The sequence below is a fragment of the Phyllostomus hastatus genome, unplaced genomic scaffold (assembly GCF_019186645.2).
Source record: "Phyllostomus hastatus isolate PE091 unplaced genomic scaffold, TTU_PhHast_1.1 phas_scaffold_1066, whole genome shotgun sequence".
NCBI classification, from domain to species: domain Eukaryota; kingdom Metazoa; phylum Chordata; class Mammalia; order Chiroptera; family Phyllostomidae; genus Phyllostomus; species Phyllostomus hastatus.
The window spans coordinates 4,689,991-4,717,608 of NW_025334004.1; the positions used below are offsets into that span (position 1 = coordinate 4,689,991).

General features: G+C 36.5%; 1 protein-coding gene across 5 annotated transcripts in view; it reads left to right on the plus strand.

Moving 5' to 3' along the window:
- The window catches only part of KIF20B (kinesin family member 20B), a 74,986-nt gene extending 51,653 nt beyond the window's left edge, over nt 1-23,333 (plus strand). For 3 of the 5 annotated variants that reach the window (XM_045854609.1, XM_045854612.1, XM_045854610.1), the window contains exons 27-35: nt 1,529-1,684; nt 9,583-9,762; nt 10,727-10,837; nt 13,224-13,421; nt 14,199-14,264; nt 15,732-15,830; nt 16,447-16,597; nt 21,754-21,896; nt 23,085-23,333. In XM_045854609.1, the coding sequence (XP_045710565.1) occupies nt 1,529-1,684; nt 9,583-9,762; nt 10,727-10,837; nt 13,224-13,421; nt 14,199-14,264; nt 15,732-15,830; nt 16,447-16,597; nt 21,754-21,896; nt 23,085-23,162 (1,182 nt within the window). In that variant the 3' untranslated portion in view covers nt 23,163-23,333. The remainder of the gene's footprint in view (nt 1-1,528; nt 1,685-9,582; nt 9,763-10,726; nt 10,838-13,223; nt 13,422-14,198; nt 14,265-15,731; nt 15,831-16,446; nt 16,598-21,753; nt 21,897-23,084) is intronic. The other 2 variants (XM_045854611.1, XM_045854614.1) reach the window with 1 other exon arrangement.
- The last annotated feature ends 4,285 nt before the right edge of the window (nt 23,334-27,618 follow it).

Genomic DNA, 27,618 nt, shown 5'->3' on the forward strand with positions numbered 1-27,618 from the left:
TATATATTGAAATGACAGGGAGAAAATTCCCAAGATACAAAGTAATTGATAATGAAAATACAAGGGTTTGAGTCTTCAGTTTTATATTCTATAATTTAATAATAAAATTACCGTGTCTTACCTATTTTTCTAGCCCTTAAACTTCTTATTCATTAAAACCTGCTGTGGAGAAAATGACTGTTAGGAAAATTATTTTGATTATTGTAAATTTTTTCAGTATGTAATTATTAAGATGGAAAAGAACAGAGTTGTATATTTGGAAACTGGGATATATTCAAAACCATAGTATATAGAAGATATTCAACTTGGTGTTTATGTATTTTATGTTCAACTCTAACATGCTATGTATAGAAGACAACATGTGGGGGAAATATGTTTTTAATAGTATTTACCAAATACCACTTAAAATTTTGTATATTAAGAGTTGCATTCATAACTAGATTTGAGATGGAAGAAAATGTAATAATAATTTTGAAAAGTTGCATCTAAATTTTTTAAAATTTAGGTTGTATGTAATTGGGTACTGAACAAATACAAAAACATTGTTACTTTTTTTACTTATTAATTTTTTGACATATCTTTATTGTATTTTTTATTACTGTTTTATTCCCTTAGATCCCCCTCACCCCAGCAATCATCACACTATTGTCTGTGTCCATGAGTCCTTTTGTTACTTTATTTTGTAATTGTTAATTACATAGTCTAGACTTTATCCTTTCCATTGTGAAAACCCCAAGTAAATACTCCATTAATTATGAAAAAAAATTATTAACTATATTGAGAATATTTACACTAAGGAGCAGTGGTATGTTTTCATTGTTCTCAAATGATATAATCATGTATTTTAGATTATAACATTTTGTAATTGTGGAATGGACTGCCATAGTTCATGTAGTACAGTGCTTTTAAAAGTTTTTAGAACAGTGGGACATACATTTTAAAGTGGGATATTGTTTTTGTTCACTTGGATTTTGAATGTATAAATTAGATGCTTTTGAACCCAAAGGATCTATGGAGGCCACTGTAGAAGTTACTGGTCAACTGTAATCTCTGTCCAGCTGTTTTCAGTGGTCCTTAAACTAATAAATATTTGTCCTATTGCATAAGTTGTTTTTATTTGTCTTCCTATATACCCAGGAATATTTTACTTTTGGAACCATATAATTAAATATGACCAAATAAACCAAGTCTTTGTTTTGTTTTCCTGACATTTAGGAAGACTTGGCTTTGTAACATTTTCAGGAATTCAAATTGCTCGTTTTTTCTTTTTCTCACTGATTAAATCAAGTCCTTAAATAGTAGGCTTCATAGAAAGTAAAGTTTATAAAGGAAATACAGTTTAGGAAAGCAAACCACCAATGTTCATTTTATAATCTGAAATAAACTCTGGTGTTGTCATTGTTGAAAGAAAACCACTTTTAAATTTTTAGAATGGTAAAAAAGTGATGAGTTTTATGAAAAGAGTATAAAAATAGATTTTTTTACTATTTAAGCATGTGACAGTTATTTGTACTGTTTATGTATATAGGAATCTGAGCAGAAATATGAATCTGATAGAAAGAAATGGTTAGATGAAAAAATGATGCTAATCACTCAAGCAAAAGAAGCAGAGAATCTACGAAACAAAGAGATGAAAAAATATGCTGAAGACAGAGAGCATGGTTTAAAGCAACAAAACGAAGTGGTTGGTGGCAATTATACTTTCTCTTTGATTTCACCTGCTTTCTTTGGTTTGTTAAATTTATCTCGGGGATTCTTATGAGTCTGTACATGGTTAACTGTTTTTCTTTCTTTTTTAAAAAAGCAGCTTTTCTATTTGTATTGTGAATGAAAAAGGGATATATAACAAACCTGACAATCTGGGGCACATGGCAGCCCTGACAAGCTTAGTGACTAAGGACACAGGATGTTCTGGTCACAGATTTCTAACAGGCCATGGTGGGTAGTCATGTCCCACGCTCCCTTAGCAGAGGTCAGTCTTTGAGTTCTGTCCATTGTTCTTGTGCATCTAGGATAACATACCTTTAAAATGTCAGAGTAATTTTTAAAATTTTATTTATTGATTGATTTTCAGAGAGAGAAGAGAGAGAGACATCAATTTGTTTTTGTACTCATTTATCCATTCATTGATTGATTCTTGTATGCACCCTGAGCAGGGATTAAACCCCAAAAACCTTGGCGTGTTGGGATGATGCTGTAACAAATTGAGCTACCTGGCCAGGGCCAGAGTAATTTTCTTTTTTAGATCCCTCGAAGGTGCAACTGCAGGCACTAGAGCATAAGACCATTAGAGCAGGAGACTACAGAACCTCTCATTATTATCTTCTTCCCTGCATAGTATCTCTGTGTACTGTATATGTTCATTGTTAACACTGCTGTATCCACCAATATAAAAGAAAGAATTTCTCCATTTTGCTTTTTATTTTTATTTTATTTTTTTAAATGAATTTATTGGGGTGACACTGGTTAATAAAATTATATAGGTTTCAGGTATACAATTCTATAATACATCATTTTTACATTGTATTGAGTGTATACCACCCTAAGACAAGTCTTCTTCCGTTACCATTTATCCCCCTATATATAGTCTTCTACCTCCCATTCCCCTTCTTTTTATTTAATCCTAGAGATTTCCCTACTTTGCTTTCTTCTGCCCACTTAATCTATCACAGTGGATTTCATTTATCTTCTTTTGTTTTCTCCTTTGAGTCTAATGCATAAGAGGAACTGCAAAGCTGCCATTCTTCTGAGCATTTTCTCAATCTGTTGAGATCTTGCTTCTGGGCATGCCCTGAAAAATTTGACTCAAATAAACTCTTATAGAACTTTTTAATGGGTTTTGGATGTTCTTTCACTGACAGTAAGATGACTCTTCTGTCTCAATTTACCTTGCAGTTCATTTATATTCTTATTTTAATTTTTTTCAGTTTATTTAGCAAATTGGGGAAATACCTAATTACATTTCTATTTAGATACAGAACTTAAATTTCCACCTTTTGACTGCAACAGGGTTATCCCTACTGTATTGTAAAACTTTTCTTGTATTTTGAACTGTATGTTCTAATAACAGGGTTTGTATATTTCATCTCATATACTAATTTTATCATGAGTTTTTAATAAGTCATCTAAATCGTTTCTAGAAGAGTATAGGTAGAAATAACCTTCAGTTTTGCCTAGCTTTATGTCCTACCAATCCTATCTTAGCCTGTTTTGTTTCCTCCTGTTTTAACTGAGACTTAGTCTGTTTGAAACCCAATGTTGCCAATCAGAAAAAAACAAGTTAAAAAGGCACCATTGTTCTTATGGGAGGTATTGAGCAACATAGTAACATTATCTTTAAATGAAAAATGATTTCTCTATTTACAATAATAGTGACTTGGCAGTATCACATTGTCATCTGTTGGTATTTCCTTTGTTTATGACAATTTTACTGATAGCAGCTAAACGTTTCAGTGAAGATAGGAATGTTAATTTTCAGTAAGTTAAGAATGATTTCCAGCTGATTTTTAAAAGCATTTTAAGTTTTTATTTTGAAATCATTTTATTTGCTGAAAGGTTGCAAAACTAGTACAGAGAATTCCTGTAGACCCATCACATACCTTCTGATGTATCTTACATAACAATAGTACGGTGATCAAAACCAACATATTAATGTTATTATGGTAGGGTTAGCTAAATTAATGGACTGTTAGAACTTTACCTGTTTTCCCACTAATTTTTTTTTTCTGGGCCAGCGATCTAATCCAGGATGCTACACATTTAGTTGCCACATTTCCTTAGAGCCTTTTTTGTCATCTGCCAGATCATGTGAAACTAATACTTATCATCACTACAGCTCCGAGATGGCAGTATATTTCATTTCATGTGCCACCTCCGCATGACCAGAGGAGTATACCTTCAGGAAGTGTTGGTTGAGCAGGATTCTGATGATAATAGGAAAGGTTGTTACAGGTTCTTTGTTTCTGTCTTACAGCCCAACAAACTATTCTGGGCAATAATAAGATGCAAGAAGTGAAACTGAAACTATTGGCTGTCATAGTCACTCCAATTCCAAACCAGAAATGGGGCCACTTTGTTTTCTTACTTAGTGGTCCCTCGGCAGCAATGCCAGCCAGTAAAGCTACTTTGAGTGTTTAATCCTAGAGAAAGCTAGCTTCTTCCTTTTTCCTATGTATTTCTTTACAATTATTATTGCAAAGCCAATACCCACTTTACCACCCAGTGCAAGAAATAGAAACATTGCCATCACCACTGGGGTCCCTCCTGCTTTTTTCCGAGTGGTACTACTCTTCTGTCTTTAATGTTTCAGTTTAATGCTTTAGTTTTGACCACTGTTGAATTTTATGTAAATGGAAATATACAGAATGCACTCGTTTGTGCCTAGTTTTTTTTCACTTAGTATGATCTTTGTAAAGATCATCAATGTTGTTGCATGTAGCTAGAGTTACTCCATTTTCATTGCTGTATATTTCAGCACATGAGTATACTATAGTGTATTCATTTTAATGTTGAAGTTATGTGGATTTATTTCTGTTTGCGGCTGTTGGGTAAATTCTGTAAACATTTCACACATTTCCTCTAGTGCATACATGCATGTATTTCTGTTGTGTGTTTAGTCAAGAATGGAATTATTAGCTCATAGGGTATACAAATGTGGAACTTTAGTAGAATGCCACGCTGATCTTCAGAGTGTCACTGTAAAGGGACCAGGACAGAGACCAAGGTGTTTCTGCCCTGATACAGTCTGGAATGTGGGGTTTTGACTTCTTACTGGAAAGATTTCATGACACAAGTCCAAGTGACTTTGAAAGTATGTGTATTAAAGCTGGGGAACAAGGAAGGGCTTAAAATAGAAGAAGTAAGATCATAGCAACAGGAGTGAACCTAGGTGGAACTGCTTTGGCCCTTTGGGAAAGTGAGGAAGATTGAGCTTAGGTGAGGCTGACTTGGCCCTTTAGAAAGAAAGTCGCAGAGACAAAAGAAGTGAGTCATACTGGGCTGAGTAGACTCAGGAAACAAGTTACAGAGGCATAAGGAGGACCCTTGAGGACAGGTTCAGGGGGTTAGCATGGGATGACTTGCCACTGCCTGCTGCTCCCCTGGTTGTAAGTCTCCTGGGAACCTTTAGAGTTTAGAAAGAAAGCAAAGATACACACCTGAGACAAGAAAGGGGAGGGGGGAGGCACAGGCGTGCTCAAGAAAGCACAAAATGGGTCCTTTGTCTTAAGGGTTTTTATCTGTTTTCTAAAGGTGGGAATTTTAGGGGAGTTCTCGATTAGAATATTACCAGCTTTCCCGGTGTTTCCTTTGATATGCTGATGAATCAAAAGGAGCACATGGGGGACCAGGGTCTATTCTCTGGTCAGTTTAACCTTTAAAGAATGTCACCAGAGAGGGACCAGGATCAAGTTGGGTCTGCCCCTGCGTGGTCTGGAATGTGCAAGCTATTTGCTCTTGTGTCCTTGGTTATGGAAGATAAATTTTAGGATTTATTACTTGGCTGTAAATTGCTCCACCTTGTTTAGCTATCTGTTTCAGTTTCCCCATTCCAATTGCCAAGGAATTTTCCTGGCTGCTTACTAACCTGCCTCAAAAGTAGTTGTGCCCATTTGTACTCCAATTAGTATTTTAGTTGCTATATATTTCTGCCAACATATGGTGTTGTCAGTCATTTTTTATGGCTTTACTGTGCTTTATCCTGATTATTAATGAGGTTGAAGATGGTTTCATTTGTTCATTGGATCTGCTTAAATGTGCCCCCTTGTCCGTTTTTCCCTGGACTGTTCAGCTTTTTCTTGTTGGTATGTAGGAGTTGCTTATACGTGCTGGATAGGAGTTCTTTGTCTGCAAAGTGTTGTGAGTACCTTCTTTCAGTCTCTACTTTTTTACTCCTACTACTTTTCTATGAAGAATAAGTTCATTTTCCCAATCTTTCCTTAACAAACCTTGAGAACAGGGGTATCCAGTCTTTGGGCATCTCTGGGCCACACTGGAAGAAGAAGAGTTGTCCGGGGCCACACATTAAATACACAAACACTAATGAAAACAAAAAGGTCTCACAATGTTGTAAGTAAATTTACAATTTTGTGTTGGGCCACATTCATAGCCGTCCGAGGCGGCATGTGGCCCACGGGCCGAGGGTTGGACCCCTCCTGCTCTAGAACATGTAGATGTTCTCTTAGGCTCTGTTTAGGGTTTTACTTTTCATATTTACATCCTAGAATTGGTTCTGGTGTGGGAGTGAAATAGGAGCGAAAGGGAGCAGAGTATACCTCTTTGGGCTATTGGTTATTTTAGGCTGCTGGTTAATTTTAAAAACATCGGCTCTGAAAACCAAGTAGAAGTTACCCTTTATAAAAGGACACATATTTATAAGGGAAATTTCCGTTTGTAAGTGAGTTTCCTTCATTGTACTTGGACTGCTGTCTCTCTGAGTAGAAAAGGTAGGACTTAAGTCCATGTAACAGTCTTACCCTTGTTCCCTGTGCTTTTCTGGTAACCCCCTTGACTGATTCTCTACATCTTCAGCGGAAGGAGGTGTTGAAGGTGATGGTGTCCACCACTCCACCATTTTAGCAGGTTGCTATTCGTGGGTCTTACCCATGTGTGCAGGAGGCATTCAGGTTATTAAATTTCAATTTGCTTTTCTCCTGCTTTCCTGTCTTGGGTTAATTAGTTTCCTGTCTTTGATTATTAGTTGAACTGGAAGAACTTAAATGGTAGAGGATAATTTTTCCTCCCTGAATGGGGTCAAGGCTTTTTTTTTTTTTTTTTTTAAACTTTGGGTTAACAAATTATCCTGGTAGTATTTACAGAAAAAAAATTGCTTTTCCACTATTCTGCAACTCTTGTTAATAAATCAGTTGTCCAAGAGTTAACTTGGAGGGTTGGGTTTTATGTTTTTCTTTTTTATTTGGCTATTTAGTTGTTCTAGCACCCTTTGTTGAAAAGACTGCCCTTTCTGTTAGGGTGGTCAGTGACTCAGTCTGTGAAAAGAATTCACAAAGAGAAGAAAGTATTGAGAGGAAAGATTCTATTCATTTTCAAAGGAAGGAGAGGGGTGTGGTGTGGAGAATTACACTGAGGGGCGGGGGCTTGAGCTTTTATTGAGTTACAATTGGATTAAAAAGGGTGGAGTGGGTGCTGTTGCGTGGCCCGCGGGCTGTTAGCCTCGTGACTGGAGCCTGCAGTTTGTTCCAGTGTTATCTTCTGCCTGTGTCTGCTGGGAGCTGTTAGTCCTGTTCTTGCTTTCCAGTAATTTCCAGTCCTGGGGACACAGGCTCAGAAGGGTAAACTGGCGGTGATGGTTAACAAGGTCATAGGCCTGCTAGGCAAATGGTGCCACAATGGCAAGTGGTGCTGGCTTTGTCCTTTCACTTTCCTCCATTGAATTTATTTGGTGTTATTGAGAATTCCAGCTGACTATAATTTGTGGACCCTCTCCTCTGTTCCATTGATCTCCATCCTTACGCCAATATTACACGGTTTTGATTATTATAATAAGCTTTAAATGATACCGTGTGACTGCTCCAGTTTGTTAATTTTCAAAATAGTTTGGACTATTCTAGATCTTTTGCATTTCCATGTAACTTTTAGAGTCAGCTTTTTCATGTCTTCACATACATACAGATATACACACACACCTGCCCTGATTTTTATTGAAATTTCGTTGACTCTGACAAAAAAAATTTCTGACGTATTCTAAACTATAATTACGGATTCCAGAGAGTGAGAGAAAAAGAAATTAGCGTGTTAATAACTGTGGGCCAGCTCTGACAAAGGACTGCTCACATTCCTGTATATCTGTAGGAATTTAGGATTCATGTTCAGGTGGCTATTTACAAGATTATCCAAGAGATCATAGCCAGGCACCATTGAACCCCAGGGGCCTCTGCTTCTTGTTTATATATGAACTTTTCAATCTAATGCCTACAGCCAATCCGTAGGAACAGATGCATTTCTTCCTTGCTTGATTCTGTGCTTATCCCAGAGCTGGCCCTGGTTTAGCTTCTCCCACCACCCCCTGTTTGTCTATCACTAATGTAATCCTTTCAGAAGGTACTCCCGCCTTGCATGTACACACACACATGCACACACACACACACATACGACATATAAAGAGCTCAACAGCTCCAGGACTGTGGACATGTTGTCTTCTCACCTGGCCTTGCTGTTGGTTGTTCAGACTTCATGCCCCACGACCAGGTTCACATTTGCCTGCATGCATCAAAGCCAAACATAAGATGGGAGCTTGTAACAAAGAAAGTATTAATTTTTAGGAAGTGGCTCACCTGTGGAGTTACAGGTGAGTTAATGCTCAAAGACCTGGCTCCCCAATGGCTGCTAGAGTATGGGTTTTATAGAGGGGAAATCATTAATCGTGGTGACTATGGGAGTGAGAGTAGTGGGTCTCTACTGATTGGTTGGTGCTAGGTAGGGTGGGGGAAATTGATCATGCATCCGAATCTGAAGTCAGCATGGCCGTGCTTAGTCCGGTTTCCGTGCTTTTCTGGTCCTGGAACTGAAACACACAACTGAGGCCTAGATGTTATCTTTAGTTTGATTAAAACTGTGTCTTTGTGGTCATTAGACTTTGTTCCTAAGATTATTTGGTGCTAATTAGAAGTCATTGTCCTGAGCACTTAATGATTCAGGGGGTAGACATGCAAAGGAGGAGACAGGTGAGTCAGGCTGCTGTATGAGGCCAGTTTGAATGAAAAGGGAAGGAAGGAGAAAATGTCATGTTAAAGAAATGAAGTTTTTATACCGTTACACTGTCAATGCCTAATAAACCCTCTTTAAATTAGACTTAAAGCTGCGGAAATGAAACGTTTTTGTTTAACAACTCTTACAGATCTATTTGGAGAGAATTTAAATCTTAACAACATTGAGCCTTTTGATCTTTTAACAAATTATCTCTCCATTATTGAAGTGTTCTGTAATTTCTTTCAGCAGTGTTTTACAGTTCATTTTAGGTCTGCACATGTTTGTTTTACTTTCATTATTGTTTGTTGCTATTAGTTTATTTGTTTTACTGTAATTTTACCCTCTTATTTCTCAATACTGATATTATTTTAAGAGCTATAATTGTTTATTGAAAGAGGTGACCAGCATGTTTTTTGAAATGATTTGGGCTAGGGTGCCAGGGGTATCCAACATTTTGGTTTCGCTGCACCACACTGGAAGAAGAAGAGTTGTCTTAGGCCACATATTAAATACAATGAGACATGAAATCACAAAAAAATCTCAATATTTTAAGTTAGTTTACAATTCTGCGTTGGGCTGCATTCAGAGCCATCCTGGGCTGCCCGTGGCCTGTGGGCCTCAGGTTGGACACCCCCAGTAGGCATAAATGACAGCGTGTGGACATTGAATATATATAAGGACATTATGCATTTTGTTTTAAGGGTACAATAAATATTTTTTTATTTTTTTATACAATAAATGTTTTATTTAGGCTATTTGTTATGCATCTTGTTCACAGTTATATTTATTGTGTTACTTATAATAAAATTTCAAAACAATTTTAGATGCATAATGTTTCAAGATATGCTCTAACCATTTTCTGTCTTTCCTGGTTAGGAAATACTTACAGCACAGCTGGCAGAGAAAGACAGTAACCTTCAAAAATGGCGAGAAGAACGGGATCGTCTGGTTGCAGCTTTAGAAATACAGCTGAAAGCACTGATGTCCAGTAACTTACAGAAAGATAATGAAATTGAACAATTGAAAACAAGGGTTACATCAGAGGCTTCTAAAACAGTCAGTAGAATCTTGTTCTCTCTATGCCTTTTTTTTTAAACAAATTTTTCAAAATTGTTTGATTAACTCCTTAAAGGTTAAAGAAGTAATTTCAGTAGATCAAAGGGGAATCAGTTTGAAAAATTATTTGGGTATTTTTTGTGAATTTTGAGCTTTTAGACTTTATGATTGATTCAGAGATATGTTGTCTTCCTAGTAGAGTTGTGGAAATTAATTGAGAGCATTTGTGAAATCAATTAGCACAATTTTTACCTCAGTGCAAGTCAGTACATGCTATAATCTCCCCATTATAATTCAATAGAATCTTTTTTATTTGGTAGCTATGGGTAGGTGACACAGAGATGTATTTGGCTTTTGATTTTGATGGCAGTGATGAGAAGGTCCACATTGGAATTTATCAAGTTTAAAAATGTAATCTAATACTTCTTTAGAGATTCTTAAGTAGGGTTTGGGAATAGAATATAACCTATGACAGAAGGTGGTATGAACAGTGTGCAGCAGAAGAGGTTTCATCATCAGCATAGCCTTTTCTACTGTGGGGCTACAGCTGCATTTCCAAGACTCTAGATTTTCAAAATTGTGTTATCAAAGTTCACATCCCAACTCAGTACAGACCTTGACCATGTAATTTTTTATTTCCTCATCTGGAATAAGGATTCTTGACAAATTTAAATTTAACTCAGTTACAATGAAAGTAAAATGAGGGTATATATGTAAAACACCTTGGAAGTTGAAAGTAATTTTCCCAGTTATCTATATCAGACACAAAAGAGGCTGGAAAATTGCCCAGCCTGTCCTGAGTCTCTGAGAATGAGAGAGAGGAGGGGAAGCAGAATTACATGGGCATTGGTCTTTGATTACTTCCCCTATTTAATTCACCTATATCTTCACTTTATATTCTTTAGGTGAAGTGCTTTAATTTATTTTTGGTTACAATGGCTTGTTGCTCTAATATTTACTTTAGGAAAAAGAAACTGTGGATATCAAGCCCAGACCTATGAGTTCAATAGATTTTGATGGAGTTAAAACTGAACCTCAATCAACAAGTGTTGAAATTTCCAGCAGTGAGGTAGAGGTGGGTATTTGGGAACACAGTCTACCTTTTTACCCCCTTTACCAGTGACCAAACAACACATACAAATATAATGTAATCAATTGTTGGAGGTACTTTGCTGTACAATTAGTTATATATGCTCTTAGCTGTGGGAAAGAAAGCTAAAGGCTTTGAGGAGAGGTGAAGTTCTTCTGGGAGATTAGGTCTTTAAATACTAATTTCCTCTCAAAATGATACTGATCTTTTTTTTTTAATAACTTTTTTTTAGATTTTATTTATTTTATTTTTAGAGAGAGGTGAAGGGAGGGAAAAGCTAATGTGTGAAAGAAACATCCATTGGTTGGTTTTCTCACACCCTCACCTGGAGACCTGGCCCACAACCCAGGCATGTGCCCTGACTGGGAATCGAACTGGCGACCATTTGGTTCACAGGCTGGCACTCAATCCACTGAGCCAGAGCTCAAAATGATTCTGATCTCAAACAACAGATCTGTTAATATAAACAAACTTCTCAGTCAGAAATAGGAAAAAATGGATGCATGATTATTTGGCCTCATAAGAGATCCCTTTAATTAGCATTCTATTAAATAGGGTGTTTTTTTAATCATTCCCATTTAATAACTTTGTCACCAAATCTTTTTTTTTTTTTAAGATTTATTTATTTATTTTTAGAGAGGGAAGGGAGGGAGATAGAGAGAGATAGATAGAGAGAGAGAGAGAAAGAGAGAGAGAGAGAGAGAGAGAGAGAGAGAGAGACATCAATGTGCGGTTGCTGGGGGTTCTGGCCTGCAACCCAGGAATGTACCCTGGCTGGGAATCGAACCTGGGACACTTTGGTTCCCAGCCCGCACTCAATCCACTGAGCTACACCAGCCAGGTCGTGTCACCAAATCTTAATAACTTACAATGAATTTCCATAATTTGTAGTGAGTTTAGGCTTCTGTGAATCACTTTGGATAATAGCTTCTCAGATTACATATGAAATAGATAAAAATTCTATGTCATTTAAGGTTTTGAAAATAAAATTAAATATTTTTTAACACATTTATTGGAAGCATTTAGTGTTGGGAACCTTGCTAGATACTGAGAATAAAACATAAATAAGATATGATTGTGATCCTCAGGATGAAAGAATCTAGTAAGACAGATATATAAATGACTGCCTTGTTGTACTTAACCATTTGGGCTAAGTGTTGTGAACAGAATGCTGAGAAGAAACACCGACTAAGGAGGATACGATGAATTTTGTCTGAGTGATTGTGAAGGCGGTAGCAAAAGTAACATTATCCAGGGTCCTGAGGGTGAATGGCATTTTACCAAGCAGAGAATAGGAAGAGAAGGGCATTTTAATCTAGGGAAATAACATGAGCCATTCTTTTTCTCTTGGCCTTTCCCTGATAGCTTTTGGTAGAGTTTCAGATAATTAGCATTGACCTTAGAGACTAATGCAAATTATATTGTTTGTAGAAAAGATTGAAGTTGATCCATAAACAAGATTAATTTTCGATTGCGCAGGCAATTGTGTGGACATTTCTTTCTCTATAAATTTATATATTCTGTCCTAAAACATCCTGATTCCAATTTCCTGTTAAAAAAAACTCCAGCAGTTATATACTTGATGGTTTTGGAGGATGGTATTGTTAGGCTGTTTTGCATATTTTTCTTGCCTTCATGAAATCAGTATGCTCAACTGGGCTGAGATTCCAAAATGATTCATTAACCTAGCTGATTTGGGGAGGTCAGCTGGATCTGTATGTGGCCTCTCCCTGTAGCTCAGGCTTCTCCCAGCACAGTGGCTAGATTCTGAGGCGGGGAGTTTTGAGGAGGGGCGTTTTGAGGAGGGGAATGTTCTGTAAGTTAGTGTTCCAAGAGTGCGGAGTAGAAGTTACAAGGCTTCTTAGGATTGACCCTCAAGAAGAAGCAGGATGTTATTTCCACCACATCGTATTGGTTATGGAAGTTATTAAGGCCAGCCCAGATTCAAGAAAGGAGAATGAGACTCCATCTCTCAATGGAAAGAGTAGCAAAGAATTAGCAGCAAACTTTAATCTACTATAAACTAGGTGTTTATTAAAAATTCTAGACACTTTCCTTGTAGAGTTCTGATTTAGTAGATTTGTGGTAGCATCCAAGAATCTTTTAAACAAACACTCTAGATAACTTTTAGGATCATGCAAGTTTGAGAAATACTTATCTCTAAGTTTCCCTCAATTTTAATGTACCATGTATAAGCTTGGAGAGGGTAGCTGATAATGCAGTCTCTGTCCTTGCTCTGGGGAATTCGACCTCAGCATGCTTTTTTATCTTTTCTAATTCATTATCTTTGATAGGTATTTGGGAGTTAATTTTTTGTGATTTATATATTCATATTCTGCAAATAAGGTTTGTCTTTTTAATTCTGTTGTAGGATGAATGTATAGTCCTTGACTCTTGTGAAGTGTCAACGGAAAATAATCAAAGTACTCGGTTTCCAAAACCAGAGTTAGAGATTCAATTTACACCTTTATGTCCAAACAAAATGGCAGTGAAACACCCTGGTTGTACCTTACCAGTCATGGTTAAGATTTCCAAGTCTCGGAAGAGGAAGAGTAATGAAATGGAGGAGGTAAATACTTAACCGATGAGTGAATTTAACAAGCAGACATTATTATTAAGTTCAATTATATAGTTAAACTCTCTACACTGTCCTATTCATAAGCACTGCTGTTAGAGACCAAAATCATAACTTATGGCATATTCTGTCCTCTTTAAGAATATCACTGTAGTTTAGTAATCTTCAAACAAAAGGCTTATGAATAGTAAAATACATAGCTTATCCCCTATTTGAGTGCAGTTGTGGTAGTTCAAATGATGGTGGGTTCTATTGGAGAACTGTTGCAATTTATCAGTCCTGTTCAAACTGAGTCACTTTCCCTCCAAGGGAAGAGAAAATGTATGATTAAAAAAATGAGAGAAACTGAAATGGCTATCTTGCTTCAATGTAATCTTTGTTCTTTAACTAAAATTTTAGGTCTTATCATAACTCTGTATGTTCTCTTAGCAGTGAAATTCTTTTTCTAACAGCCAGTGTATTGAAATTTGGAAAATTTGGACCTCTATTTAGTGGAAGGCTAAAAACTGTTTGCCCCTTCTTATTGCAGCTTTTTAATTATAGGGTTATCAAACCCTCTACCATGTTGCATAAACTTTCTGCCCTCAGTTTCCTCCTTTTGGAAATAAAAGAGTGGATATGTTTAAAATGCTTAGTTTTTCCTCTACATGTTGTAGATAGGTAATAAGTGGTAATGTTTATTTTAAAAGCAAATTGATATAAGTTTAAAACTAATTATAAACTCCAGCATAATAACTTTATCTTCAACATTTGTTTTTCACTTCTTTAAAGAGTACTATATTTTCAAGTCTGTGGAAGAGAAATAGTATTAACTATACTCCTGAGGCTCTCTGTCAGGTAATAAATTTACTAAATGGATATTATTCATAAATAAATATTCATTTCCTGCTACACCTAGAACACCTTTAGAGGTTGTTTTATAGAGCCTTAGTTAACTTTTATTCTATATTTAATTTATATTTAATACATTTTAGATACAATTAAAGCACTAAATACTTTAATTTTATCATCTATATTGACTTTTCCTTGATTTGTTCTTTTTTTTAGGGAAAAGGGAAATTTGTATATACAGTGTGTTAAAATACAGTTATCCATTTTACTGTTGGTTTGTACTCTCCTGTACTCTTCATGTGTATTTAAGAGTAGATGTACAGGTTGTTGTAGGCAAATCATGTAAAACTTGGAAGTTTTCATTGATTTTGCTGGCTCTTCACTGCTGTAATAAACTGAGGTCCTCATGAAAGTCATCTGCACAGTGCTGTGTTCCATTCCAGGGAAGACAACAAAGAGCTCTTTATCGATCACTTACAAGTGTGATGGAATTACAGCTTTTCTTTTTTATCTGCTTCCCACGGTTCCATCTGTCTTCCCCTTTAAGGAAGTCTGTTTCTTATGACCCTTCACGGCTTCTACTTGATGACTTGAATTCTGAGGTTCAGTCATGATCTTTTCTCTGCTTCTCTTCTTGCCTTTTTTCTTTTATGCTTATAATCTTTGGTATAACTAGGATTTGTACAGTTCAGTTCAGGTAATAATACCACAAAAGGCTCTTCCTAAGATGCTATGCCTGTTTATTAGGGAAGACAGTGTGTTTCTTAGTTTTCACATTTTACCTATGTTTATACTGAAGATTTTTGTTTGTTTTCAGTGCTGCCAAATTTCAGTTAGAGATCTTAGACACAGATGCTTTGTGGGATTTGGGAGTTGGAGAAGGGGCAGGTGTATTGCTGTGCTATATTTTATAGATGGGGTTCAAATAAAAGGTGTTATCCCTTCTAATCTGCTTCAGTTAGCTCATAATTTCATTTTATATGGTGTGTGAAAAATCCATACCTTCAATCATTTTGCAATATATACATCTATTAAATTTTCACATCATATATCTTACCCTTACATATGTTATATGTCAATAATGTCTTTATAATGTGGGGGGAAAATTCATACTTTTAGTCAGGGTTTCTCAACTTCAACACTATTGACATTTGGTACTAGATATCTCTTATTTTAAGAAGGCCGTCTTGTGCATCATAGAGGTGCTTAGCAGCATTCTGGCCTCTACTCACTAGTTGCCAATAAAACTCCACTCCCCCCAGCAATGGCAACCAGAAATGTCTCCAGACATGCCAGTGTCCCCTGGAGTCAACAACCACCCCTGGTTGAGAACCACTATCTCCCTTCCTTCCTCTTTTCTTCCCTTCCTCCCTTTGTCCCTCATTTCCCCTCCCTCCTTTTCTTCTTTCCTTAGTCTACAGAAAGAAAAAAATTGTCAAGAAATTAACCAGTGCTGAAATATATTATCTTTAGGACTTGGTGAAATGTGAAAATAAGAAGAATATTGCAAGCAGAACAAATTTGAAGTCCCCTGTTTTGGAGCATATGAATTCTCCCAAAAAAGAACAAAAGGTTTGTCTTTTAATTTGTTCAAAATTGACCATTTTAATAACTTACATTTATAAAGTAGAAGATGAAAATAAAGATGTCAAATTTGGTTAGTAATTATCCAATTATGTCCAATTATAACTTATTTATCTCCTATTTCTGTTCATCTAATTCAGATGAGAAGGTAAGCTTCAGCATTTGGTCGGTAGCAGGTACTTCCTGAAGTGTTCACTTCTCACTTAGCAGTTCGTCTGTCACACTCACTTTGCCATTCTCTGGCTCTTTTATCCTTCTCCTCATATTCTTTTCTTTTTTTTCTTTTAATCTTCACCTGAGGATCATAGAGAGAGGGGGAGGGGGGTGGGCAGAGAGAAAGGGAATACCAGCTGCCGGCCCCCCTTCCCCATCCTGCAACCTAGTTATGAACCCTGACTGGGAGCCGAACCCACGGCCTTTTAGTTCACAGGAGGACACTCCAACCAGCTGAAGTACACCGGCCAGGGCCTCCTCATGTTCTTAATCACGAATTCCCCGCCTGAGAATTCATAACCTGTGCCTGGCCTCTTTAATTCAACTGTGGCTGTAACTATTTCTTTCTAAAATTCCTCATCAACAATAACCAAAAATGTTTATTTATTAGGCTTCTACACGATCATCATCTCAGAAAACATATTCTTTACGGAGTCAGGCATCTGCAATCAATGTAAACTTGACCACTAAGAAAAAAGAAGGAACACTGCAGAAATTTGGAGACTTCTTACAACGTTCTCCTACAATTCTTCAATCAAAAGGTGTGTAGAAAATTAATTAAATGTCCTTTAGTGTTCAGTATAGAATATTTCCTAGTATCTGATTGGTATAAACTCAACAAGGGTTATTATATTTCAAGTATACATTATATTATTCTGTGTTAGGTACTATGGGAAGAAACATGAAAGGATGATATGCCTAGGTGTTCACTGTGTAATAAAGAAAGTCCTGTATTTAAGTAATTGATCCAGAGCATGCTGCTTAGTGTAGTTACTGGGAGAAAAATAAAGTGCTGTGGTAGTACTGGAGGGAAATGAGCTACCACATTTTTTGGACTATAAGATGCACTCCCCCCAATTTGGGGGGGAAAGGGGAGGTGCATCTTATAGTCCAAATGTAGCTTGCCTGGTGAGGGTGTGTTCTGTGTTACTTATGTTATTAAATATTTCACATTTTTGCTTCAAAATTTTTTTTCCTAATTTCCTTCTCTAAAATCTAGATGTGTCTTACAGTTGGAAAAATTCGGTATTCTAATTAGGGGCTATGGGAAGGTTTTATAGAAGAGATGGGATTTAACCTAGTAATTAAAATGTTGGCAGGGTTACACCTGCTAGAGATAATCATTGTTGTTCGTATAATAGTAAATATTCTTCTAGTGTTTTTTTTCTATGTATAGATAAACATTACCTATTCATATAAATCAAACACATCTATAAAACCTATTGAGTTTACTTAATGCTTTTTTCTTAGCTACATTAATACCTGTTATATTAATATATGCTCAGATGTACACTTCATATCTGCATGTATACATAAACAGAAACATTCCTGTGTGTGTGTGTATACACATACACATACTCATACATCTACAAGAGGGAACAGTTTTGACACAAGTAGAATACTAGAGAAGTATAGGGAATGTGCAGGCTATTCCAGGTAGCAGTGTGTGTCTGGCAGTCAGAATGTGGAGAGATTATTGGGGAGAGGAGGCAGGTGGAGGAGTCGGTTTTCATGAGATTACCTGAGTGATTAGCAGTAGGATAAATTGGAGAGTAGAGGTAAGGAGAATAAGGAGGAGTAGGGATATAAAGGCAGGGGACAGTTGAATTGATTCAGATAGGTTATGTAAAAATACTTTCTGTAAAAATTTATATAGAGGTTCCCAAACTTGTGTGGTTCCTTAATAACGCAGTAATTTTTTTTCACTGTGCTCCTGCACCCAAAGAAAAACCTACTAGTTTTATCCATATAGTACTTGATGCCAAACAACGACTGAAAATTCAGCTTCTGAAAATCCAGGTTGCAAAGATATGTCATCATCAAAAGGAATGGGATGTAATACTTTGAAACTGACCTACCCTGAGCTACTGTCTGTTAGTATCCAGAGCAGGCCGCTTCACGTAGTTGCGGGGACGGAGAGAGGACCTGTGCTCCTCTGAGTTTGCGGCAGCCTGTGTCAGCGCACAGCGGGAAGTTCCGACTTACCAGGCCCTTTTGTATATATTTTTCAAAAAACATATACATCATTTTAAAGCATAGTTTGCATAAGCATAGATAATATCTGGAGGGACAAATAGCAAAGTGATAAATGTCTAAATTTGGGGGGGCAGAACTTGTCGTTTTAGATTTTTTAGATTTTCATATATTTTATTTAAAGTATATTGATAATTACTTTGATGTTAAAAAGAAATATGTTTACAAGGAGAGGGAGGTACACAAGCAGTAACTGGCTCCCTTACCTGCTTGACTCAGTTCCTTAACAGCTTCTCTACCTATATACCTGGCATGGATTTTTAAAAAAAAATTATTTCTAGGAATATAAGACATCCCTATTTTGGATTGTAACTACAATATATAGCTGTTGTTAATCAGTTGAAAATATAAGGAAAAAAGAAAATTGAGATTCATTATTTGGTATCACTGGTCTTCCAATTTTCTTGTCTATCTCCTACCCATTCAATACATGGGAAACTGATCTTTTCAAAGTGCAAATTGAATTATTTGAGCTATCATTTCTTGTTTTCTTTTTCACTGGAATAAAAGTGCCACAATTGCAAAATGTCTGTCTAGTTCACATTCTCAGTTCTTAGTATAGTGGCTCCAGGCCAAAATCCTGTCTGTGGTTTTGTTTTTGTTTTTAAAGACTGACCATTGCAGTGGCTGATCATTGTGTGGCAACTGCAAAGGTTTTACTGGTTAGGCCTCCTGGGGGAAAGCGGCACTCCCTGCACCAGTGCGCTGCCGTCTCTGAAGGGAGTTATAGTCACGGGCTCAGGCCGGGGTCCAGCCAGGCTCTGGCACATACCTGGATTCCCAGCCTAAGTGCCTTCATTTGGAGCCTTTTATTTGGGTGCCTTGAGCAGAGAACTTCTTCAGGTGTCTGCCAAAGACCTTATGGCAGGTAAGGGGAGGCAAACTTGAAGACACCTTTCTTCACCCTAACTCCAATTTCCCTCTCCCAGCCCTTCCCTCTGGCCTCCAGCCCCGATGCCCATGAAACAAGTGTATAAGCCTTTTGTTCTTCTGGCAGTGAGATGGCCCTCACTTCTGTGCTAATCCTCCTGACCTAGCCCACACAGTGTGCTATGGGAAATAGGGAAAAGGGGGTGAGTGGGAGCTGGTGATTTCTCAGGTGCAGCTTCCTGTTTATTCTATTGCTGTAAGTGCTTAAGGCCTTTACTGTTACTTTCACTTTGGCTTGTCTTAATTGGCTACTCACATCTGGCAACTCAGCTCTCAAGCTCAGCTGATCCCTGGACAAGTAGACCTTCAATTGAGCATATTTCCTTAAGTGTTTTTTTCTGTATTTTTAAGTATATTTTATTGATTATGCTATTATAGTTTCCCCCCTTTATTGTCTGCCCTGCACCCCCCAACCCTCCAGCATTCCCTCCCCTTAGTTCATGTTCATGGGTTGTACATATAAGTTCTTTGATTTCTTCCTATATCATTCTTAACCTCTCCCTGTCTATTTTATACCTACCAATTATGCTTCTTATTCCCTGTACCCCCCCATTCATCCCCTTCCCTTCCCCGCTGAAAACCCTCCATGTGACGTCCATTTCTCTGATTCTGTTCCTGTTATAGTTGTTTGCTTAGTATTTGTTTTCATTTTTTTTTTTAAGTTCAGTTGTTGATAGTTGTGAGTTTGTTGTCATTTTACTGTTCATGGTTTTTGATTTTCTTCTTTTGATTTCTTAGGTAAGTCCCTTTAACATTTCATATAATAAGGGCTTGGTGATGATGAACTCCTTTAACTTTATCTGGCCATCCATTTTAAATGAAAGCTTTGCTGGATAGAGTAATCTTGGATGTAGGTCCTTGCTTTTCATGATTTCAAATACTTCTTTCCAGCCCCTTCTTGCCTGTAAGGTTTCTTTTGAGAAATCAGCTAATAGTTTTATGGGAACTCCTTTGTAGCTAACTGTCTCCTTTTCTCTTGCTGCTTTTAAGATTCTCTCCTTATTTTTAATCTTGGGTAACTTAATGATGATGTGCTTTGGTGTGCTCCTCTTTGGGTCCAACTTCTTTGGGACTCTCTGGGTTTCCTGGAAGTCTATTTCCTTTGCCAGATTGGGGAAGTATTATTATTTTCATTATTTTTTCAAATAAGTTTTCCATTTCTTGCCCTTGTTATTCTCCTTCTGACACCCCTATAATTTAGATATTGGAATGTTTAAAGTTGTCCCAGAGGTTCCTAAGCCTCTCTTCATTGTTTTTTTTTGAATTCTTGTTTCTTCATTCTGTTCCAGTTGGATGTGTATTTATTTCTTCCTTTTGTTCCAAATTGTTGATTTGAGTCCCAGTTTTTTTCCTGTTACTGTTGGTTCCCTGAATATTTTGCTTTATTTCACTTTGGGTAGCCTTCATTTGTTCTTCGTTTTTCGACCAAGCTCAATCAGTTCTGTGAGCATTTTGATTACTAGGGCTTTGAACTCTCCATCAGATAGGTTGGCTATCTCCTCATCGCTTAGCTCTCTTTCTGGAGTTTTGCTCTGTTCTTTCATTTGGGCCTTATTACTTTGTCTCGGTGCACCTGTTAAGTTGTAAGGGGGAGGTGCCTTAGGTATTGACCAGGGCAGGGCAACCCTCCTTGCTGTGCTGCAGTGCTGCAGTGCTGCCTGTGGGGGAGGGGCCAGAGAGGGAACAATGCTGCTGGCTTGCTCTGCTTTAGCCCCACTTTCCAATGAATTCTTGTGTGAGACTGGAAGTTCCTCACACTGCGACAACCCCTGCCGTAGTCCACAGTCAGCTCTGAGTCTCAGTTTCCCCTTCAGCCAGCCCTGCCCACTCTGTCCACCGCCTTGCCACAGGTTCTCTCTGTCACCTGTCTGCCCCCACTCGCTCCTACCGGTCTGGTTGGTCTGATTGACTGTTTCTTTACTTCCTTGGTTGTTGGAGTTCCATGCAGTTTGACTTTCTGGCACGTCTGGTTCTTTATTGTTTTTAGATTGGTTGTTATCCTCCTTTTGGTTGTGCGAGGAAGAAAAGGGTTTCTGCCTACACTTCCATCTTGGCGGGAACTGGCAACTTTTTTTTTCTATTGTTTAAAAACACAGTTTGGTATATGTATATGGGTTTTTTTATCCAGGAGTTTTCCCAAATGGAAATATACTTTATTAAAACCAATATGTGCCTATTAAAAAACTAAAACAAATGTATAAAATAAGAAATATAAAAATTCCTATTCCATTTCCCAGAAGTAATAAACTGTTAGCAATTTGCTTTCTGTCTTTTACTGTGTGTGTGTATATGTATGTGTTAACTACAAGTAAAGGGCTCACAATTAAAAACTACCTTTACTTAATAATTATGTGGGCATCTTTACATGTGAGTACTGAACTAGATCTACTGCCTTGTTTTTGATGCTGCATGGTCTACTCTTATGTATCCTGCTTCTTTATTTAATGTAGCATAAAACCTCTTTCATGTCATTAAGGATGGATGAGTTTTATTGGTGGTACTATAATTTACAATCAAATGATATTTTACTTATTTGCTTTTGCTCTTAATCATTACTTTATGTTTATTAGGAATTTAATTTTTTGTTTGTGAATTGTCTATTCATGTCCTTTCACTGTTTACAAATTACAGTGGTTTTAATTTGGTATGTTTTTTGCTTTATTAAGAATTTTAAACCTTTCCAGTTAGAAAATTATTTACTTCAGAACTTAACTAATAAATATACTTTTTATAGCAAAGAAGATAATTGAAACAGTGAGCTCTTCAAAGCTCTCAAATGTAGAAGTAAGTAAAGAAAATGTATCTCAACCGAAACGGGTCAAACGGAAGTTATACACAAATGAAATTTCATCTCCTATTGATATATCTGGCCAGGTGGTAAGCTGCTTTTTCAGTTTTCTTAAACATAAGAGTGTTCGTGTTATTTTTAGTTTTGATACTCACAACAATTTGAATTTCATAATTCAAATTGCTAATTTTGAATTTTTGTATAATTTTGTATAATTTAAATTTTTACTCTTTAGATCAAATCTCTTAAAACATGCTTTAAATGTTATATTTCTGATAGTAAATGTGTTAAATTCATACTAATTAAATATAAATGTGGCATTAATGCATACAAATTCCATACATTTAATTTATAAGCTAATCAGGAAAATTTTAATTCCATCAATAAAATGATCACTGTTTAGTAATTTATTTGCTCCCAACATCTGTTTTTCTTGTTATCTTTACTACAGAGTTGTACAAATCTGGGCATAAGTGTGCCTGGTAAAAACACAGACTTGATGTTCAGTCATTTCCTCCCACCTTTCTTTCCTCTAGGGCTTCCAGGTTCTGTTGAGAAGAGACTGTAGTTTGTCCCTATGACTCATTCTCCTCACTCAGAACAGGCTGTGCTGTTATAGGGAAAGTTCTGATTTTTTGTCATGCTTACATTTGCCTAGTGGATGAAAGTGAAAATAGAAAAGTAATTAAAGGAAAAGCTTTCAGCAGCAAATGGCCAAGAAAAATCAGGGGAGAGAGGGTTTTTTTTGTAGCAGTAGCTATCAGATATAAGATAGACACTTAAAAGCAAGTGGCAAAGAATTGGGGTCAATTAGGACATGCTGTTAGAAGTACTGTTCTCTTCATCACTTTTTGCCATCTGTCTGATTATTACATAATTTCCTCCCTTGGCTGAAATTATTTCTTTTTTAGTTACAATATAATGCTCTTTCAACTTTGAAAGTTATGTAGTTGCTGCAAAAGACCATTTCTTAAAAATTATTTAGTCACAAGTCACAAGTTTCCAAACATTTTAGTAAGTATTTTAGGCTGCATATGGCCTGAATTTAATATAGAATGTAGATTATTTTAATTCTATAATAAAGTAGTGTTGAAAGAATCTTTTATAAAATCTATTACTTTAGGAAGCTTTTTTTGGCAGAATATTCCTGTAGCCCAAGAGGACAAAACAATATAATGTACCTATTTCAGTTACTAAGCACATGAACATATCTTACTAATTATAAATATGTTTTTATTTTTATTTATTAAAAAAAATTGTGTAATTGTTGATTTCAGATTTTGATGGACCATAAGGTGAAGGAAAGTGATCATCAAATTCTCAAACGACGACTTCGAGCTAAAATGGCCAAATAATTCATTTTGGAGAGTGTTTTAATGTAAATTTTATATTCCTAATCATTGTAACTTGCATCCCGATTTTAAAGATACTTGTATATATTATGGTATGCCATCCCTTTGTATATACAATGCTATTTTATACATAGTGTACTTTTAATTCAATAAAGAAGATAAGTCAACAATAAATTGCCTGCTTTTCTAAGAGTTTTTTGTAACAGCTTCTTTTTAAATTGTACGTAATTTCTTATTATCCCAGTAAGATACCATCCTAGGAAAGATGGTTTTGTTTTTCTAGACATAGATGCCATAGCTTATTCAATTTACTTATATTCAACAGTGTCTTACGAATTGTTTTTAATCTGTTAGGAAGTACAACTGATTTTGCATATCTGTTTGAATTACAGCTAAGATCCAGGGAATAAATGTGTATAGACCTCCTATTGACCAAATATGTATAGTAGTCCTCCCTTATCCACAGTTTTGGTCTCCTTGGTTTTAGTTACCAGGGTCAGCCGGAGACCAAAAATATTAAATGGAAGGTTTCAGAAATTGTTATTCAATAAATCCTAAGTTTTAAAATGAAATCCTACACTGTCCCATTCCACCCCACCCCATCCCACCTGGATGTGACTCATCCCTTTGTCCAGCATCGTCACAGTGTGTCCTTTCCCCTCCCACTGGTCCCTCGGTAGCTGTCTTGTTTATCAGATTGACCCTGGTGGTATCACTCTGCTTATGTTCAGTAGTCCTTTTAGTTAATAATGGTCCCAAAGTGCAAGAGTAATGATGCTGGCAGTTTGGATAAGCCAAAGAGAAGCTATAAAGTGCTTTTCTTTAAGGAAAAGGTGAAAGTTGAAACTTAATAAAGGAAGAAGAAAATCGTATGCTGAGGTTGCTAAGATCTACAGTAAGAATGAATCTTTTAGTGAAATTATGGAGGAGGAAAAAGAAGGGGCAGGTGCCAACACACCTCAGACTGCGGAAATTTTGCCCACGGTATATGGGAAGTGCATAGTTAAGATGGAAAAGGCATTACATTTGTGTATAGAAGGAAACAGAAAATGTGCTCCGACTGACAGCGAGGAAGCACTAAGCCGATAAAGATTTCAGCAAGGGATCCCCTGAAATGGGTGACCACATTCACATAACTTTTATTACAGTGCATTGTTATAATTGTTCTAGTTTATTTTTAATTTTTACTTTCTTATTGTGCCTAATTTATAAATTAGTATATAAACTCTGTCATAGGTATGAACATAAAGGAAAACACAGTGTATATTAGGTTTGGTGCTATCCCTGGTTTCAAGCATCAACTGGGGTCTTAGAACAGATTCCCTACAGACCAGGGGAGCTAATGTATATGCATAATTTAGAAAAACAATCTTGAGTCTTTAACTAGAGTATCTTATCTTTTATAATCTAATAGAGTTGGCTTTCTTATTTTTCCAGGAAATAGAAGATCAGAAGTAGAAAGTTAAAAAAGATGATAGCTCTAGAGGTCAAAAAACTGATAGCTAGAAATGACAGAATTTTAGACTTGCAGGCACCTTAGGAATGTGCTCTGTTAATTTCATAGGTGAGAAAACAGACCTGTAAAGTTTACTTTTTCTATATTATATAGCTAAAGTACATTGAGCTGCTCATTTGAAAAAGGCAAAAAGCATAGAGACCTCAAGAATTATTGCCAAATGGAACTTTTTAACCTAGGAGCACAACCTTTAAAACCTTAAAGGCTTCATTGGATTTTAGCATTGTTTACTTTATTGAATGATGATCCTAATTCAGCAAGAAAAATTATATTTGTTGTTTTGTTTAGGAGATAATACCATGTTTAGGGAAACTAGCCATCAAAATAGTTAATTATGTAATCTCTAATAGTTAAATTATGTAACATATTTATTATGTTACCTGGTTTCATTATGCTAAAAATATATACATAGTTGACCCTTATTATTCAGAGAGTCCATCTTTACAAGTTTTCTTACTTGCTAAAATTTATTTGTAATCCCCAAATCAGCACTGCAGGTACTTCTGTAGACATTCTAGGACATGCACAGTGTGGCAAGAAGTTTGAGTTGCCCCTCATGCATGTTCTCTGCGAAGGTCGAACAGTGTGAACATTGCCTTTTTGTTCCAGCTCTCAGACTAAACAAATGTCCACATATCTGAAATAGACTGAAATCACTGCTCAACAAGATCTGCAGGGGAGACAGTTTGCCAAATGAAAGGGCTTTAGAAACACCTTGGGCTTTCCACAGATTTATACAAAGCACTCACAAATTAAATTGAAAGTAGGAATCAAAATACCCACTGGAATAAAAACACTTCAGAAGAAGGTGCAACACAGTCTCTACAACTGTGTTTTATAATGTGTGATATGGAGTCAAAAGTGAGTTCATATGGAAAGAAACAGCAAAAGAAGTCCCATAGTAAAAAAAAAAAATGTCATGAAAAACTGACATGGCCCAAATTGTGTATATTGCAAAAAACTTTTAAGTGACTATTAAGTACACCTTCAAGAATTTAAAAGCAATGTTATCTCAATGACCAGGGAATCTCAGCAGGGAAAGGAAAGTATAAAGGAAATTAAATGGATGCCCAGACTGGCGTGGCTCAGTGGGTTGGGTGTCATCCTGCCAACTGAAAGGTCGATGCCTGGGTTTTGTGCCAGGTCCCTGGCTGGGGGTGTGCAAGAGGCAACCAACTGATGTTTCTCTCACACATCAACGTTTTCCTTCCTCTCTTGCTCCCTTCCTTCTCTTTCTAAAAATAAACATAATCTTAAAATCAAATGGAATTGTTACAATGGAAGAGTACCATAAATGAAAACCTTGGATAGATTTAACAGCAGATAAGAGATGGCAGAAGAAAGTGGTAGTGAACTTGAAAATGGATCAATTCAAATCTAATCTGAAGAGAGATTAAAGAAAGAATAGAGCCTCAGGGTCTTAAGGAAAAATATTACTTGGACTAGCACACATGTGATTGGAGATCCAGAAGAATAAAAGAGTGATGAGAGAGCAGAAAGAGTGTATTTTAAGAAGTAATGGCCAAGCATTTTACAAATTTCATGAAGAAATGTTGAAGGCTCTGTATATCCTAAAAGAAATCTGAACAAAACTACCTATGAAGATAGTCAAACTACTGAATACCAACAATAAAGAGTAAATTGGAAAGCAGAATGATCAGCAAAATGTTGAAAATCTGCAGAACAACATATACAAGCTGCTTACTGGGAGAAAATGTTGCAATGCATAAGTTATACAAAAGACATACTTAAGAATATATAAGAAAGAAAATTTTAATGAGAACACAACCAACCCCATAAAAATCTGGTTAAGACTTGCATAGATGCTTCACTTAAAGAAGACACAGGCAGTTACCATGGGAGGCAAATTAGAGCCACAGGCAGAGGCAAAATTATAGTGAGAGAATGTTCTGGTTTCCCTACTCTATTAAATTGTGCGTCACCTCCCAGCTGCCCGGCTTCCCTAATCTTGATCTTCCTTCCATTGCTACTTTGGAGCAAGATAAAACCATTGTAGCTATTTTGAACTGTTTGCAGCCATCATTGCAGCTATAATTGCTGTATTTGCAGACATATATATTATTCAAAATGGACATTTTTCTTCCCTTTCATATATTTTGTAAAGCATGGGATCTGTCAGTATATCTGCTTTGGCAAAATCCCAAACAGTGACCATATTGGCTAATTAGATTCTTCAAAGCCCTTATCTGAACTGTTTCTCAGAGTTTCTGTCTCACACATAGAAACTAAAGTTTGGGAATTCTCTAGTTTCCCAAAACATGGAACTCGTTAAGGAAATTTAGGCTTTCCTTAGATGTTTAATGGCTACATTTCCATAAATGGGAACTTTTACTTTGGCTTTCTGAATCTATGGGTTGAGCTACCAGCTTAATCTAATGAACAGTAAACACAATAGAAATTTCTTTTTCGCCATAATTAGCTACAAGTTTGGCCAGTTTAGTCTTCTTGTCCTAAAACTAATTCCATGTGCATCAAAAACAAATCCACGTATAATAGCAAACAGGCCTCATGGTATGGATTCAGTATGGCTAGGAGGTTCTACACACAATTTAACTTGGATTCATAATTTCTGAGCAGTTTGTACACCAATTTAGCAATGTGATGAGTGACAGTTGCTAGTCCTGAGAAGCTAGAGCAGATAGGCCAGTGGCCTAGCAAGTGTGTGATTCGAGAATGCCATTTATATGCTAACACTTAGTCTCCTCTGTTTCCCTCCCCTACCCGCCCCTATACTATCACTCCATGTATCATTTATTTTGGGACTCTCCTAATCTTTAAATGGCCAATTTAAAACTTATTTGGCCATGAACAACTACAGATAACCATTTGCAACATCAAAAGTCATTGAGACATTCAAATATTAATTCTTCCTATCCATGAACATAGTGTATACTTCCACTTATTTGTATTTCAGTTTTGTTG